General features: G+C 41.0%; 1 protein-coding gene across 4 annotated transcripts; it reads left to right on the forward strand.

Moving 5' to 3' along the window:
- The first annotated feature begins 1,241 nt into the window (after positions 1-1,241).
- LOC108093002 (rap guanine nucleotide exchange factor 2) lies at positions 1,242-11,206 on the forward strand. 4 transcript variants are annotated; one of them, XM_017192901.1, is made up of 8 exons: positions 1,242-1,536; positions 2,756-2,879; positions 2,938-3,183; positions 4,614-8,364; positions 8,439-8,588; positions 9,073-9,402; positions 9,604-9,718; positions 10,047-11,206. In XM_017192901.1, exons 2-7 carry the CDS (start codon positions 2,850-2,852, stop codon positions 9,669-9,671), a joined length of 4,575 nt encoding a protein of 1,524 aa, XP_017048390.1. In that variant the 5' UTR covers positions 1,242-1,536; positions 2,756-2,849; the 3' UTR covers positions 9,672-9,718; positions 10,047-11,206. The 4 variants fall into 4 exon arrangements, with proteins under 4 accessions (XP_017048390.1, XP_017048392.1, XP_017048391.1 ...); XM_017192903.1 differs by having other exon boundaries at positions 10,097-11,206; XM_017192902.1 differs by having other exon boundaries at positions 1,242-1,423.
- The last annotated feature ends 1,293 nt before the right edge of the window (positions 11,207-12,499 follow it).

Here is a 12,499-nt window from a genome sequence, read left to right on the forward strand (position 1 = left end):
ACATGGGTTGACACACAAAAGTAAGGGGTGAAGGAGGTTTCTTTGTGGATCATTGGCTGTTGAATGCGGGGCAAAAACCAGTGGACCAGTGGAACCTTACTTTTGTGTGTCACCCCCGCGTATTTTGAAAGGAGAGATGGAATAAATGTAAGCGGTGAAGGAGGTTTTTGCCCTTCCGCTTGAATGAAGAAACGTCTGAAAATTAGCACATTTTCCATATGTTTTTTTCCCGCTGTGTAATTTTATCTGCACTCCCAATTCTGGTCTTACAAAAAATAATATGTGCTAGTCTGCGAATATGTCCAAACAACATTCCCGAGGCAGACTAGCGAGAGGCGGACCCTGTACACCCGTAAGACAGAATCCACAACTCACCACACACAAAACAGTTATTCGTTTCCGAATTCCAAACTTCTCTCGCCGACTGCCGACATACAGGCTTAAACCATAGCGCTCCCTTCAGCATATTTAACGGCGCGCTCAAGGGGGTATTCGAGTTTGGAATCCCGCATTTTAAATAAACAAAAAAAAAAACACTTTTTTTTTTTTTTTTGGCGCTTCGGAAGATAAACCGCCACAGGCTTATTTCTAAATATTTTTTAATAATTGTTTTTCTAACACTCTTTAAAAGTTGAACAATCACATTTAATTAAGCTCAATAAAATAAAATTACTCATTTTGCTGAAAAAAAAAATTATAGCCCTTGGGCCCCTGGGCGGTTTTAAGCACTAGTTTTTGTACAAAACATAGGTTACAAATTCCTATAAAAAAAACTGTATTTCTAATGTAGCTTAAAATCAAACAATAATTAAAAAAAAAAAATCTGTTCAAATCGAACGTCTAAATAATTAAATTGCCTAGGTTATGTACATTGGACAGTATATATATTTTTAAATAATAAAAAAAATATATCAGAACATTTATAAAAAAATTGTTTAACCTTCCTTGTTGATTAACGTACATGCACAGTTGTTATTTAATTTCAGAAATTAAGAAGTGTTTTCGTTAAGATCATATATCGTAAAGCTGCAATAGAAACATTTCAGAATTAACGTAAAACGTGATTTTTATAACATATCTAATTTCGCGGCAAGCTGTGGCTGGTGAACGTGCTAAAATAAGCTAATGTCTTCGCTATGATAGGAAGGTGTACTCGCTAGGTTTCGAGGGTGAAAAGGTATACACTAATACCGAATAATACCAAATCAAGCAGCCTGCGATTTTGCTGTAAGTTGTTTGTGGTCACACTGTAAGACGCGTCGGAGTTTTAGTTTTCATCTACTTAATTTTTTCTTAATTAAAAAAGCACCGTCTATTAAAATATTTATAGTTGAAATGCAAAATGATATTAGAAAACCAAAGACACATTGCTAAAAGCGGATTATAAAAGAAAGCGTCATCTTTTTCTAGGCAGGATTTGTGTGTGAGTGAAAGAAATTCCAACAATGCGCAGTACAATACCAATACACACAAACGCTGCCTGAATCTCTTTATGCAAAGGTGTACGCAAAAAAGGCATTGTGACAGCTATAAAAAGTGCGTATAATCAACAATTGCACTTCCCAAGGGCTATAGGCCCACAAAATCATTCAACTGTACAAACACGCCCATATTCGATGTCTGTGTGAGATGCTGGTGTTCGTTTGAGTATGTGTGAGCGGTGCAAAGTGTTTTTTATTTACAACGCTGATTTTGCAACGCTCTTATTAATGTAAATGGCTTATCCAGCGAGCGGAAGTCGTCGCCTACAATTTTTGTTTCGTTTTTGTTATTATTTTTCTGTGTCGCTCGCCCCCTCACGCATACACGCAGCGTAACTCGAGCACCCACACCACAAATCGGTCGCTCTCATGTACAGGACCAGCTTTGGGTCCCACACGCTTGTGTGTCCGCTTGTTTTTGTTTAACTTAATTTATTGGCAGCATTGTGTTTGTTGTGGCGAAAAATGAAAGTGTGCTAGTACGGACAACAAAAGCTACCTGCGCTGCCAAACAAACACCGAATAAGAATTGACCAACAAAATCTCACAGCAATTTTGCTTTGTTTTATCGAGAGATTTCGAACCTTTGCATTTACATAGGTACTAAGATTTTAGAGAATAAAATTGTGAATTGGTCAACATTTTGAGAGACTTTATAAAGATTATAATTTATTTTGCTATTATAACTACAATGGTTACAGCATAAGCTTTTTGTGATGATGCTGATCAAAAAAATGTTGTTTTTTTTCATATACCCCCCATATAAAATACAAAAAACTTTATATGTATAGAAAAAAGTCATTATTGTATAAAAAAACATCAGTTTTTGTTCCATAAATTTAACATGGATTTGTCGATCTTCAATACGGCACCTATCTGATACATTTGTCCTGATTAATTGTCATGATTAAATTAAGTTAAAATTTTGATACTCAATAAATTATTATAAATCGTGTTATAAAATAACAGACAGGCGTGCAGGTCTAATTCGATTCAGATCGGGATGCTGATAAGGAATATATATTCTTTACGAGTTCTGAAGTGTCTTTTACTGCGTTGCAAACATTTTACTGAAGTACCCTCTGAAAGGGTATACAAATGTAATTGATCTCTTTCTTTTTGCAATAGAAATGTTTACAATATTTTATATTACAGTTTTTCACTTTAAAACTGTTTTAAATTTCTGCTACAATTGACTCTTTGCTTAATGAGTCCCAAACCAAGCAGAATGTTACCAATTTGGAGACTATTTCAGATTTTCGTTTACTTTCCAGGTAAATCTGAGATCGAAAATTTTCACATATCACATATGACGGCGTAAAGTTGGCATGCTGTTATAGGCAGCATCCATAGCGAAAGTTGCGCCCCATGGATCCGTATCACCATATCAGACATCATGTGAGTGCGCTCAGATTTGTTTGTTGTACTGTAAATCAATAAGACCTTTCCCCCACAGTATCCACCTACAAGCATAGCCAGCACAGGATCGGTGGTGGGCAGCTCGTTGGCAATCAACCGACCGGAGCTGCACCAAAAATGCAACCGAGGCTCGCACTCCAGTGATACCAGTTCAGCGTACAGTGGCAGCGATACAATGGCCTCGAACTACGCCTCGTCGCTGGAGGCCGAGGAGATCGATCTGTCTGGCCTGGTGGAGTCCGTCGTGGACTCCGACGAGGAGGACTTAGCGGAAAGCATGGATGTAAGTAGTATATATCCAAGATCTTGAGATCCCTTGCTGATGTTCGATCAAATTATATATATAAAAGTAAGGAATTATAGCTGTATGTCTGAACGATAATATAATCCGATATATATATACAAGGGTGGTCAAAAGTATTTTCACAAAATAAAAGTGAAATATACTCGAAACTTGAACTTGCTTCGTTTAACTTTTGGTATCAATGGAAAAGTAATTTAAATGCCGTTTGAATGATACAATACTTTTTAAACTTTTTCCCTTGTCTTGCAAACAATTTTTGGATGCTAAAAGTTTCCTAAAACAAAAATAATATCAACTGCAAAAAGAATTAAAAACAAGAAAGGAAACTAGCTTCGGAAAGCCGAAGCTCATATACCCTTGCAGTCATCAAAATGCATAAAGGCTAAACAACATCGAAGCTAAGACGATTTTTCTATTCATTTTCCATATTTTCGACTATAGTTCATATGGGAGCTATATGATATAGTTTTCCGATTTTTATCAAATTTAATTCGTAATTCAAGAGTCGTAAGAAAACTCTATATTCCAAAAATCATACTTGTCTGATGAAAAACAACGATGTTATAATTTTATTTCCGATATATAGATTTTTCGATCTTTCCCATGGCAGCTATAAGATATAGTTGTCCGATTTTTATGAAACTTTTTCTCAATATAAGAGCTGTTAAAAAACTTGATATTCAAAAAATCATGCTCGTGGGATAAAAAACAACGATGTTATCAATTTATTTCCATTAATTCTATATATATTTTTTGATCTTTCTTATGGCAGCTATATGATAGAGTTATCCGATTTTAATCAAATTTAATCCGAAATTTAATAACAGTTCGAAAACGCCATCTTAAAGAAATCAAGTCGATCTGATCAAAAACAACGGCTTGAGAATTTTTTATTCCATTCCCTCGAATGGGAGCTATCCGATATAGTCGGCCGATCCGACCCGTTCCGACTTATATGCATCGTGCAATAACTACACACCTTTTGGGAAAGTTTCAGCGAGATAGCTTTAAAACTGAGAGACTAGTTTACATAGAAACCGACCGGAGGACAGACGAACAGACGTATTTTGATTCTGTTCGTGATACTGATCAAGAATATATATACTTTATGGGGTCTGAGGTGTCTCCTTAACTGCGTTGCAAAACTTTAGCTTTTAAATAAAGAACCGCCTTTTCCAAAATATTATGACTATTTTTTGCATGATTCTTTCATATTTTATTGTATTTTTGAATGCATATTCTTGAGCATATTTTGCTATTTTTCGTGCATATTTGCATGCATATTTTGGCTTTTTTTCGTGCATAACTATTCGAGATCTAGATATAAGATATACGATGACATTCGTTTCTAACGGTGTTTTAAGATGTTTACAAAAATTACAATATTTCCATTTTTCCCGTTTATTTAGAGTCTTACTGTGCGCGATGCAGTACGCGATTGTCTGGAAAAGGATCCGGCGGAGCGGAGTGAGGAGGACGTGGAAGTGTTGCTTGAGTTCACCCAGGGCCTAAAGGCTTTTACAAACATCACACTGGCAGTGCGACGAGCCCTCTGCTCCGTTATGGTGTTTGCCGTGGTGGACAAGGCCGGTACCGTGGTCATGTCAGACGGTGAAGAGCTCGACTCATGGTCAGTGCTCATAAACGGGTCCGTGGAGATCGAGCATGCGAACGGAAGTCGCGAAGAACTGCAGATGGGAGACTCGTTCGGCATTCTTCCCACAATGGACAAGCTTTACCATCGAGGTGTAATGCGGACCAAGTGCGATGACTGCCAGTTTGTGTGCATTACGCAGACGGACTACTACCGTATCCAGCATCAAGGTGAGGAGAACACACGGCGGCATGAGGACGAGAATGGGTTTGTGGTCATGGTCACGGAGTTGCGATCGATAGGAGGAGGAGGCACAGACTCTGCTGGCGGATCGGCAACTGGAGCGGCGGCTTCACTTAACCTGAAACGCGGTCACGTCGTTATCCGTGGCACTCCGGAGCGTTTGCTTCAGCAGCTAGTTGAAGAAAACTCAATGACGGACCCCACATACGTGGAGGACTTTTTGCTTACACATCGCATCTTTATACAAAACCCACAAGAAGTGACCTGCAAATTGCTGCATTGGTTTGATCTGGAGCAGGTGGACTCGCACAAGACGCAGGAACTGCGGGATCGCGTCACACGCGTCGTGCTTCTGTGGGTGAACAACCATTTTACCGACTTTGAAGCGGACCATGAAATGATGGAGTTTCTAGAAGTGTTTGAAGCACTGCTCGAGCGAAAAAAGTTGCTAAGCCAACTGCGTCTTCTGCACATAGCTTGTGCGGCGAAAGCGCGAATGCGTAGCTGTACCCTCACCCGATCTTCTCGTGACGAACCGCTCAATTTTCGTATTGTGGGCGGCTACGAGCTTCGGGGAGTAGCCGTAGCCACCGGAAACGCAGCCGTGGGAATATACATTTCTCACGTTGAACCTGGTTCAAAGGCCCAGGATGCTGGGCTTAAGCGCGGCGACCAGATTCACGAGGTAAACGGACACTCGCTGGATCATGTGACAAGCAAGCGAGCCCTCGAGATCCTCACGGGCACCACCCACCTGAGCATAAGTGTGAAAAGCAATCTGCTCGGTTTCAAGGAGATCATGCAGGCTCTTGAGAATGGCGGTGGATCTGTTGGTTCCGGAAGTATTTCAGGGGGTAGTGGTAGTTTCAAGTGCTTGCGAAGCCCACGCAGGATTTGTGCAAATGACATTGCCAAGTTGCACGGTCGCTCAGAAAGCACCACCGATGAACTGTCACCAATCAGCGCCACAAATCCAGCGCACTTGGTACGCCTCAGTTCCGTAGATATGCTTCTTGACCAGCCGGACTGCGCTCCGCCACAAACCCCGCCTGTGACTGGAACTGGCAACATGGCCTCGAATTTCATGCAGCAGCTCCTTCAAAGCGTTAACAACAGCTCGGCCAAAAAGGGGTCGGGATCTGGATCTAACTCTAATTCAGATCAGCAGGATACGAAAGGTGGTTTTATGACTCTAGCTCCCAAGCGACGATTACAAAAGGCTCTGGCAAAGATGAACTTGCTCAATAAACAGCATCACGGTAGCAGCCTAAACGATTCCTCGGACGCCCTGCTCAACGAGCCCAAGTCAAAGCTGTCTACGGTGGGCACGGGTAGCAGCTCTGCCCAGTCTTCCACAAACGGCTCAGCAACTAGTGCAAGTGGCCGACTCTACCAGTCGCAATCGAATCCTGATTTAACGAGCATCAACTATGAAGGAGGCAGTGAAGCTGGAGGCAGTGACGGTGACAGGCTGCAGATTAACTATTTGGGTGCCCAGACCCACCGTCCATCGGCGGCAAGTACCCTGACCACCAACTCAACCCACCTTCTGCCCGACTACCCGGACCACGTGCTAAAGGTGTATAAAGCCGATCAAACGTGCAAGTATGTGCTCATCTACAAGGAAACGACGGCCCACGAGGTGGTGATGTTGACGTTGCAGGAGTTTGGAATACACGACCCTAGCTCAAATTTTTCCCTCTGCGAAGTAAGTGTAGGCGACGGCGGGATGGTAAAGCAACGCCGACTTCCCGATCAACTGCAAAACCTGGCGGAGAGAATTAGCTTTGCGGCTCGCTATTATCTCAAGTTGAACGATAGCACTGAGCCGCTGGTTCCAGACGAACTGGCTTTGGAACTTGTCCGCGAGTCGAGTGTGCACTTCTTGCAGCTAAACGCATACGAGCTGGCCATTCAACTCACTCTGCAGGACTTTGCCAACTTCCGTCAAATTGAGTCCACCGAGTATGTGGATGAACTGTTCGAGTTGCACTCTCGTTATGGAGTGCCCATGCTCAGCAAATTCGCTGAGCTGGTCAATCGCGAAATGTTTTGGGTGGTGAGTGAGATTTGCGCAGAGCACAACATTGTGCGCCGCATGAAAATAGTCAAACAGTTCATTAAAATTGCGCGCCACTGCAAGGAGTGCCGCAACTTTAACTCGATGTTTGCAATCGTCTCCGGCCTGGGACACGGAGCTGTCTCCCGGCTGCGTCAAACGTGGGAAAAACTGCCTTCCAAGTACCAAAGGTTGTTCAACGACCTTCAGGACCTAATGGACCCTTCGCGCAATATGAGCAAGTATCGGCAACTAGTGTCCGCCGAACTTCTGGCTCAGCATCCCATCATCCCGTTCTACCCGATCGTCAAGAAGGATCTCACCTTTATCCACCTGGGCAATGATACGAGAGTGGACGGCCTGATAAATTTTGAAAAGCTGCGGATGCTGGCCAAGGAGGTACGCCTACTAACGCACATGTGCAGTTCCCCCTACGATTTGCTGTCAATCCTTGAGCTTAAAGGACAGTCTCCCTCCAACGCCCTTTTTTCGCTAAATCAAATGTCGGCCTCGCAAAGCAATGCTGCCGCAGGAACGGTAATCGCGGCCAATGCGGGCCAAGCAACTATCAAGCGGCGCAAAAAATCAGCAGCAGCGCCCAATCCGAAGAAGATGTTTGAGGAGGCGCAGATGGTACGCCGAGTAAAGGCGTACCTCAACAGCCTAAAAATACTCAGTGACGAAGACCTCTTGCACAAATTCTCATTGGAATGCGAGCCGGCTCACGGATCCACCTACTCAGGAAGCATCTCGCACGGCAACACTTCTCATCGAAGTGGAGGTGGTGGTGGAAGTTCCGGCGGTGGCGGGGGTGGCAGTTCCTGCCCCAATGCCGGCGATCAACTTAGCATTTACTCGCATACGAGCTCCAGCTCAGCACCGAACTCTTCCCTCTCGTTGCGCAAGAGGCACCCTAGTTCGCCCACCCTTTCCACAACTAGTTCGACGAGTTCAACAAGCGATTATCAGCGGCGACAAATGCACAACAATGGTCCCAAGTTTGGCACAGCTTCGCCGCAGTCAGTCAAGAAGATGCTATCGCTGTCAGAGTCCTCCAAGATCCGGCCCCACCAGCCGTTCGTGCCGCGACACGGATCCGCTCTTCCTCAGTCCGCGATTCCGCCGCTACATCACATGAATGGAGCGCATAATTTTAGCACACCATCGGCTGGAGTAGCCACATCGCCTGCAACAGCTGCCGTGGCCAATGTCCAGTGCACGCCGAGTCCTAGTCCCTGCTCTCATCGACGCCTGGCATCAGGAGGTAGGTGGTTGAAACAGAGCCGGTGCTCTGTCCGAAGGTTTGCTTTTCTAATCTTTTTATTACAACATTCGCAGGCAATGTACTGCCCACTCGCGCCATACACGAGCGATCGCACTCGGACACTCCCGCACCGCCACCGCCATTACCCTCGGTAGATCTTTCCCTTGAGAGCAGTAGTGTAACTACGTTTCGCGATTTACCATTGCGCAAATCCGTAACTTCCGGTAAGTAACTGGCATTAAGACCGTAGATTTGAACCGACTAAAAATTACTATTGGCTTATACTAAAACTAGACGATAAGTATGCTCAAACTATGCAAACTATATTTAAAACCAATATTAAATCGAAAATAAAACAATAACATAAATTAATTTATGATTTAAGAAGTAATCCAAATTGGTGCAAACGCTCAGTTCTGAGTGTACTTGGCCATAAAGTCCCAAAAATAATTTAATCCTTAACTTAGTCACCAATTAGATACATTTTGTTAGTTGCGCTTTAGACTCTGTTCCCTGCTTGCATTTGAAAACATAGTTTTTGGTGGTTGGAATGGGGTTGGTGGTCGTCGGCTTTCTACACGCATACACTCTGCTACACAACACTCACACTAGCACCACGTGGTGGTATGAAATAAGTCCTGAAAGGAGGAAACTGTTTCATGGCCGCCACTTAAGACAAATTCTTTACGCTACTTTCACACCCAACAGGTTCCATATCGTCCTGCGACAGCGGCTACGTGCATCAACAGCAACATCACTACTTGCAGTACCACGAGCTGTCGCCCCCGGTCTATACGGCGGCCGACTGTCGCTTACTGCAGCAAATATCGAACAACGCAGTGACCCGCAATCTAAACAGTCCCTGTCAGAGCACAAACACGCCACCCAGCACACCCACACCTCCACAGATTCAGCAACAACAGCAATCTTCGGCCATGCCACCGCCGCCTCCACCGCCGTACAATGTACCGCCCCTAGCCAATCTCTACAGCTACCACCAAGGCAATACTGGCAGGAGGCTCCTCAACCACATGCACGGTAAGCTGAACTGAGCAGACTTCCTGCAACCAGTTCCAGGTCCAGATCGGGATTCAGCACCGAACAAATGCAAAGCGGGAGTCGAGTCAGGTCTTTCCGAAATAGGTGCTACCGAGATTAGGAGTATTTATTCAGCATGATTTCCTTAAAAAAACATAACAAGTGTGTAACTCATTAATCTTCTTTTCTTTTATTCAACAGGTGGTCCGCCAAATTTTATGGATAGCACTAAGTGTACCGTATGCCCCATGCCACCCATGAATCAATAATTACTCAAATTGTGCTGTTTTAACTTGTACATGTTTATTAATTAGTTGTGAGTATAATGGCTGTTTCAAGCTGCTTCAGAACCATTAACTGAAACAAGTTTGAAATATTAAAATATTATTTTCGCCTTCTAAATCCCCGAAAATGTTTAAGAACACTGTTCACGTCGCAAAAAGCAATTTATTATTGTTGGCTCTGTTTTAGTTCAATGTATAAAATCTCGCATAATTACCTTAACTATATTTTACCTTAATTATATTTTCAAAAAGACTAATAACGCCTTTAATGAGCTTGTAAAGTTATGGTTCTGTAACGAATTAAATAATTTTGGTTAAGCGTCTAATTTTACGCTACCTTATATACATATTTATTTTCAGCATATAGAGCTGCCAAAATTGTTTAATGGTTGTGGTTTTATTTTTGCCAGCGATCAAACAGGACAAATCCAATAACCAATGCCTTTCATCCAAGAAGCATCTACCGTTTAGCGTATATAATTATATTAAGCAACTTACATTTAACTTTTATTACGTTGTCTACGGTTTATATTTAATTTAGCGAAATTCTTTGTACACATTTTCAGTCCTCACATTTACCGTCAGCGTAGAAGTTGCATTTTTTCTTAAAAGAAAACGTCTGCAGGCAGACCCCTAAAGCAGACCTAAATAACACGCTTTTAAAGACTCCGTCGGCATTTACAAAAGTAAGATCAGTAAAAATTTCATGCCCAGCACAACAACGGGACGATTTAAATAGAAACACAAAATAAAATAACTCAAAGCTCTCGTTTATTCCATAAATGTATACTTATTTTAACACTTACATATGTCAAAATTAAAGTTACCACATGCATACTCCTTTATACGCTTTATACATTAAAAAACCTTCGCTCCAATTCCAAATATTTAGTTTTTAAGCCCAAAAGAGAGAGAGACAAAAATTTATTTAGAAAATTTAATTTCTAATCATTCTTAATTATGAAACTAACGGAACAAAGACAGGAGAAAGGCAAACAAATTCAATATTTGGGTAAACCACATTTACAATGCCTAGATAAGCCCACAAGCAAGAAAATCATAAAAGTACAATTTAAGTTTATAAAAGACAAACCTGAGACATTCAAGAAAAAATTAAAATCATTTTTGATGGTTTTTTTCTCAAACGTAAACAACTCCAATACAACAATTTTTGTGTGTAAATGAATGTCTGTTACATACACAGATATATACAATATATATATATATATATATATATACATTCTACATATACATATATATATACATGAAATCTCTATATATACAAACGTACATAAGAAAAGATTTTTTCTCGCTTAAACTACAAAGCGAGCACCAACTTATGTATCTTTTGCTGAACCCAAGAAACAATTCAAATCAAACAATATGTTAAATATGTATACCTTGTGCTCTTTGTATATTAAGGTTAGACTAGCAAACAAATTCGCTATTTAAGTAAATGAATAAATATATTGAAAGCGAAACTTTATTTGTACTGTATAAATAAAAAATATTCTGCTTAATTATTTTTCCTATTTAAATTTATATATGTGCAGCTAAAAAGGTTGATCTTCAAAATTTTTTAAAATTATAAATAAAACTATTTTGGGTTTTTATTTCATCACAGCAACTGTAATCTTTTTTGGGGGATGGTGACTACTATTGATTCGATGAATATAAACTACCGAGCTCTGGAAAAGAAAAAACATTTTATTTATCTATTTATATAAAATATAGTCGTGTTAATTACGCTATTTATAACTCAAGAACACCTGTTTTGGTTAGAAGTTGGGGGAAGTAGCTAAGATGCAAGAAATGGACCTTCGTTGATTGCCGGAAAATGCAGAAAAACAGCCCCTTTCCTTTTCACTAAAAAAAGTTTTCTATGAACAAGGTAGTTTTGCATTTGGTGTCCAATGAGTGAGCGAGGAATTTTCTCACTTTGATTTACGAAGCCGACCTAAACATATCCAAAGAGCTATTATGTGCTAACCGCACTTATAATTATTAATAAAAAATTATTATTAGGGGAGAGTGGTCCCATACCGACCGGTCGTACCATACCGACCCCCCATGTTTCTCAGAGATGGCGATGCTAGCCGAATTGTCGGTAACTTCAGTGAAAAGCTGTTATAACACAGACATTTTGGAGATAGATAGCCAATTTGACTTCTTTTGTTTCACTGCAATTTTTCCGTTTGTTTTGTTTCAACGCCTCTGACATTCAGTTTTTTTTCTTTACTGAACTTGAGCTTAAATATTTTTAAAGTTTTTTTTTCTCCGCATAAAAATCGGAGGGTAAGGTTTTCTGATAGTTGATAGTCCTAGCTGTCATTCACGCTATTAGAATTACATCGCTCTTTGCGTCATTAGATAATGGCGAGCAGTTAATTAGAAAAGGTTGTGGTGGTCCGAAACCGACCGCGAAGTGATGGTCCGAAACCGACCCCCATTTATTGGCAGCTTAATATGTCATAGCGTATTTTTGAGGGAAAATATGAAAAAGTAAACAAGATTCAGTAAAGAAAAGTAACAGAAACATCAAAACACATAAGAAGAAAGCGAAGAGACAGTCATCAACGAGCGGCTTTCGAAAAACAACGCGAAAACTTACTATGAGAAAGGGGACAACTCAGACTTCATCAATTGACTACTGGAAAGAACCTTCAATATATTTCTTTATAAACGTCAAAATCATTAAATTTTATTTTACACTGACGAGCAAAACTGTAACACGATTTCATTGTTTCAACTTCAAAGGTCTGTAACTTTTTTTCTAATGCACGGATTTTGAAGATCTTATTCTGGTTTTGTAG

Source organism: Drosophila ficusphila, unplaced genomic scaffold, assembly GCF_018152265.1.
Source record: "Drosophila ficusphila isolate 14025-0441.05 unplaced genomic scaffold, ASM1815226v1 contig_636, whole genome shotgun sequence".
Lineage (NCBI taxonomy): Eukaryota > Metazoa > Arthropoda > Insecta > Diptera > Drosophilidae > Drosophila > Drosophila ficusphila.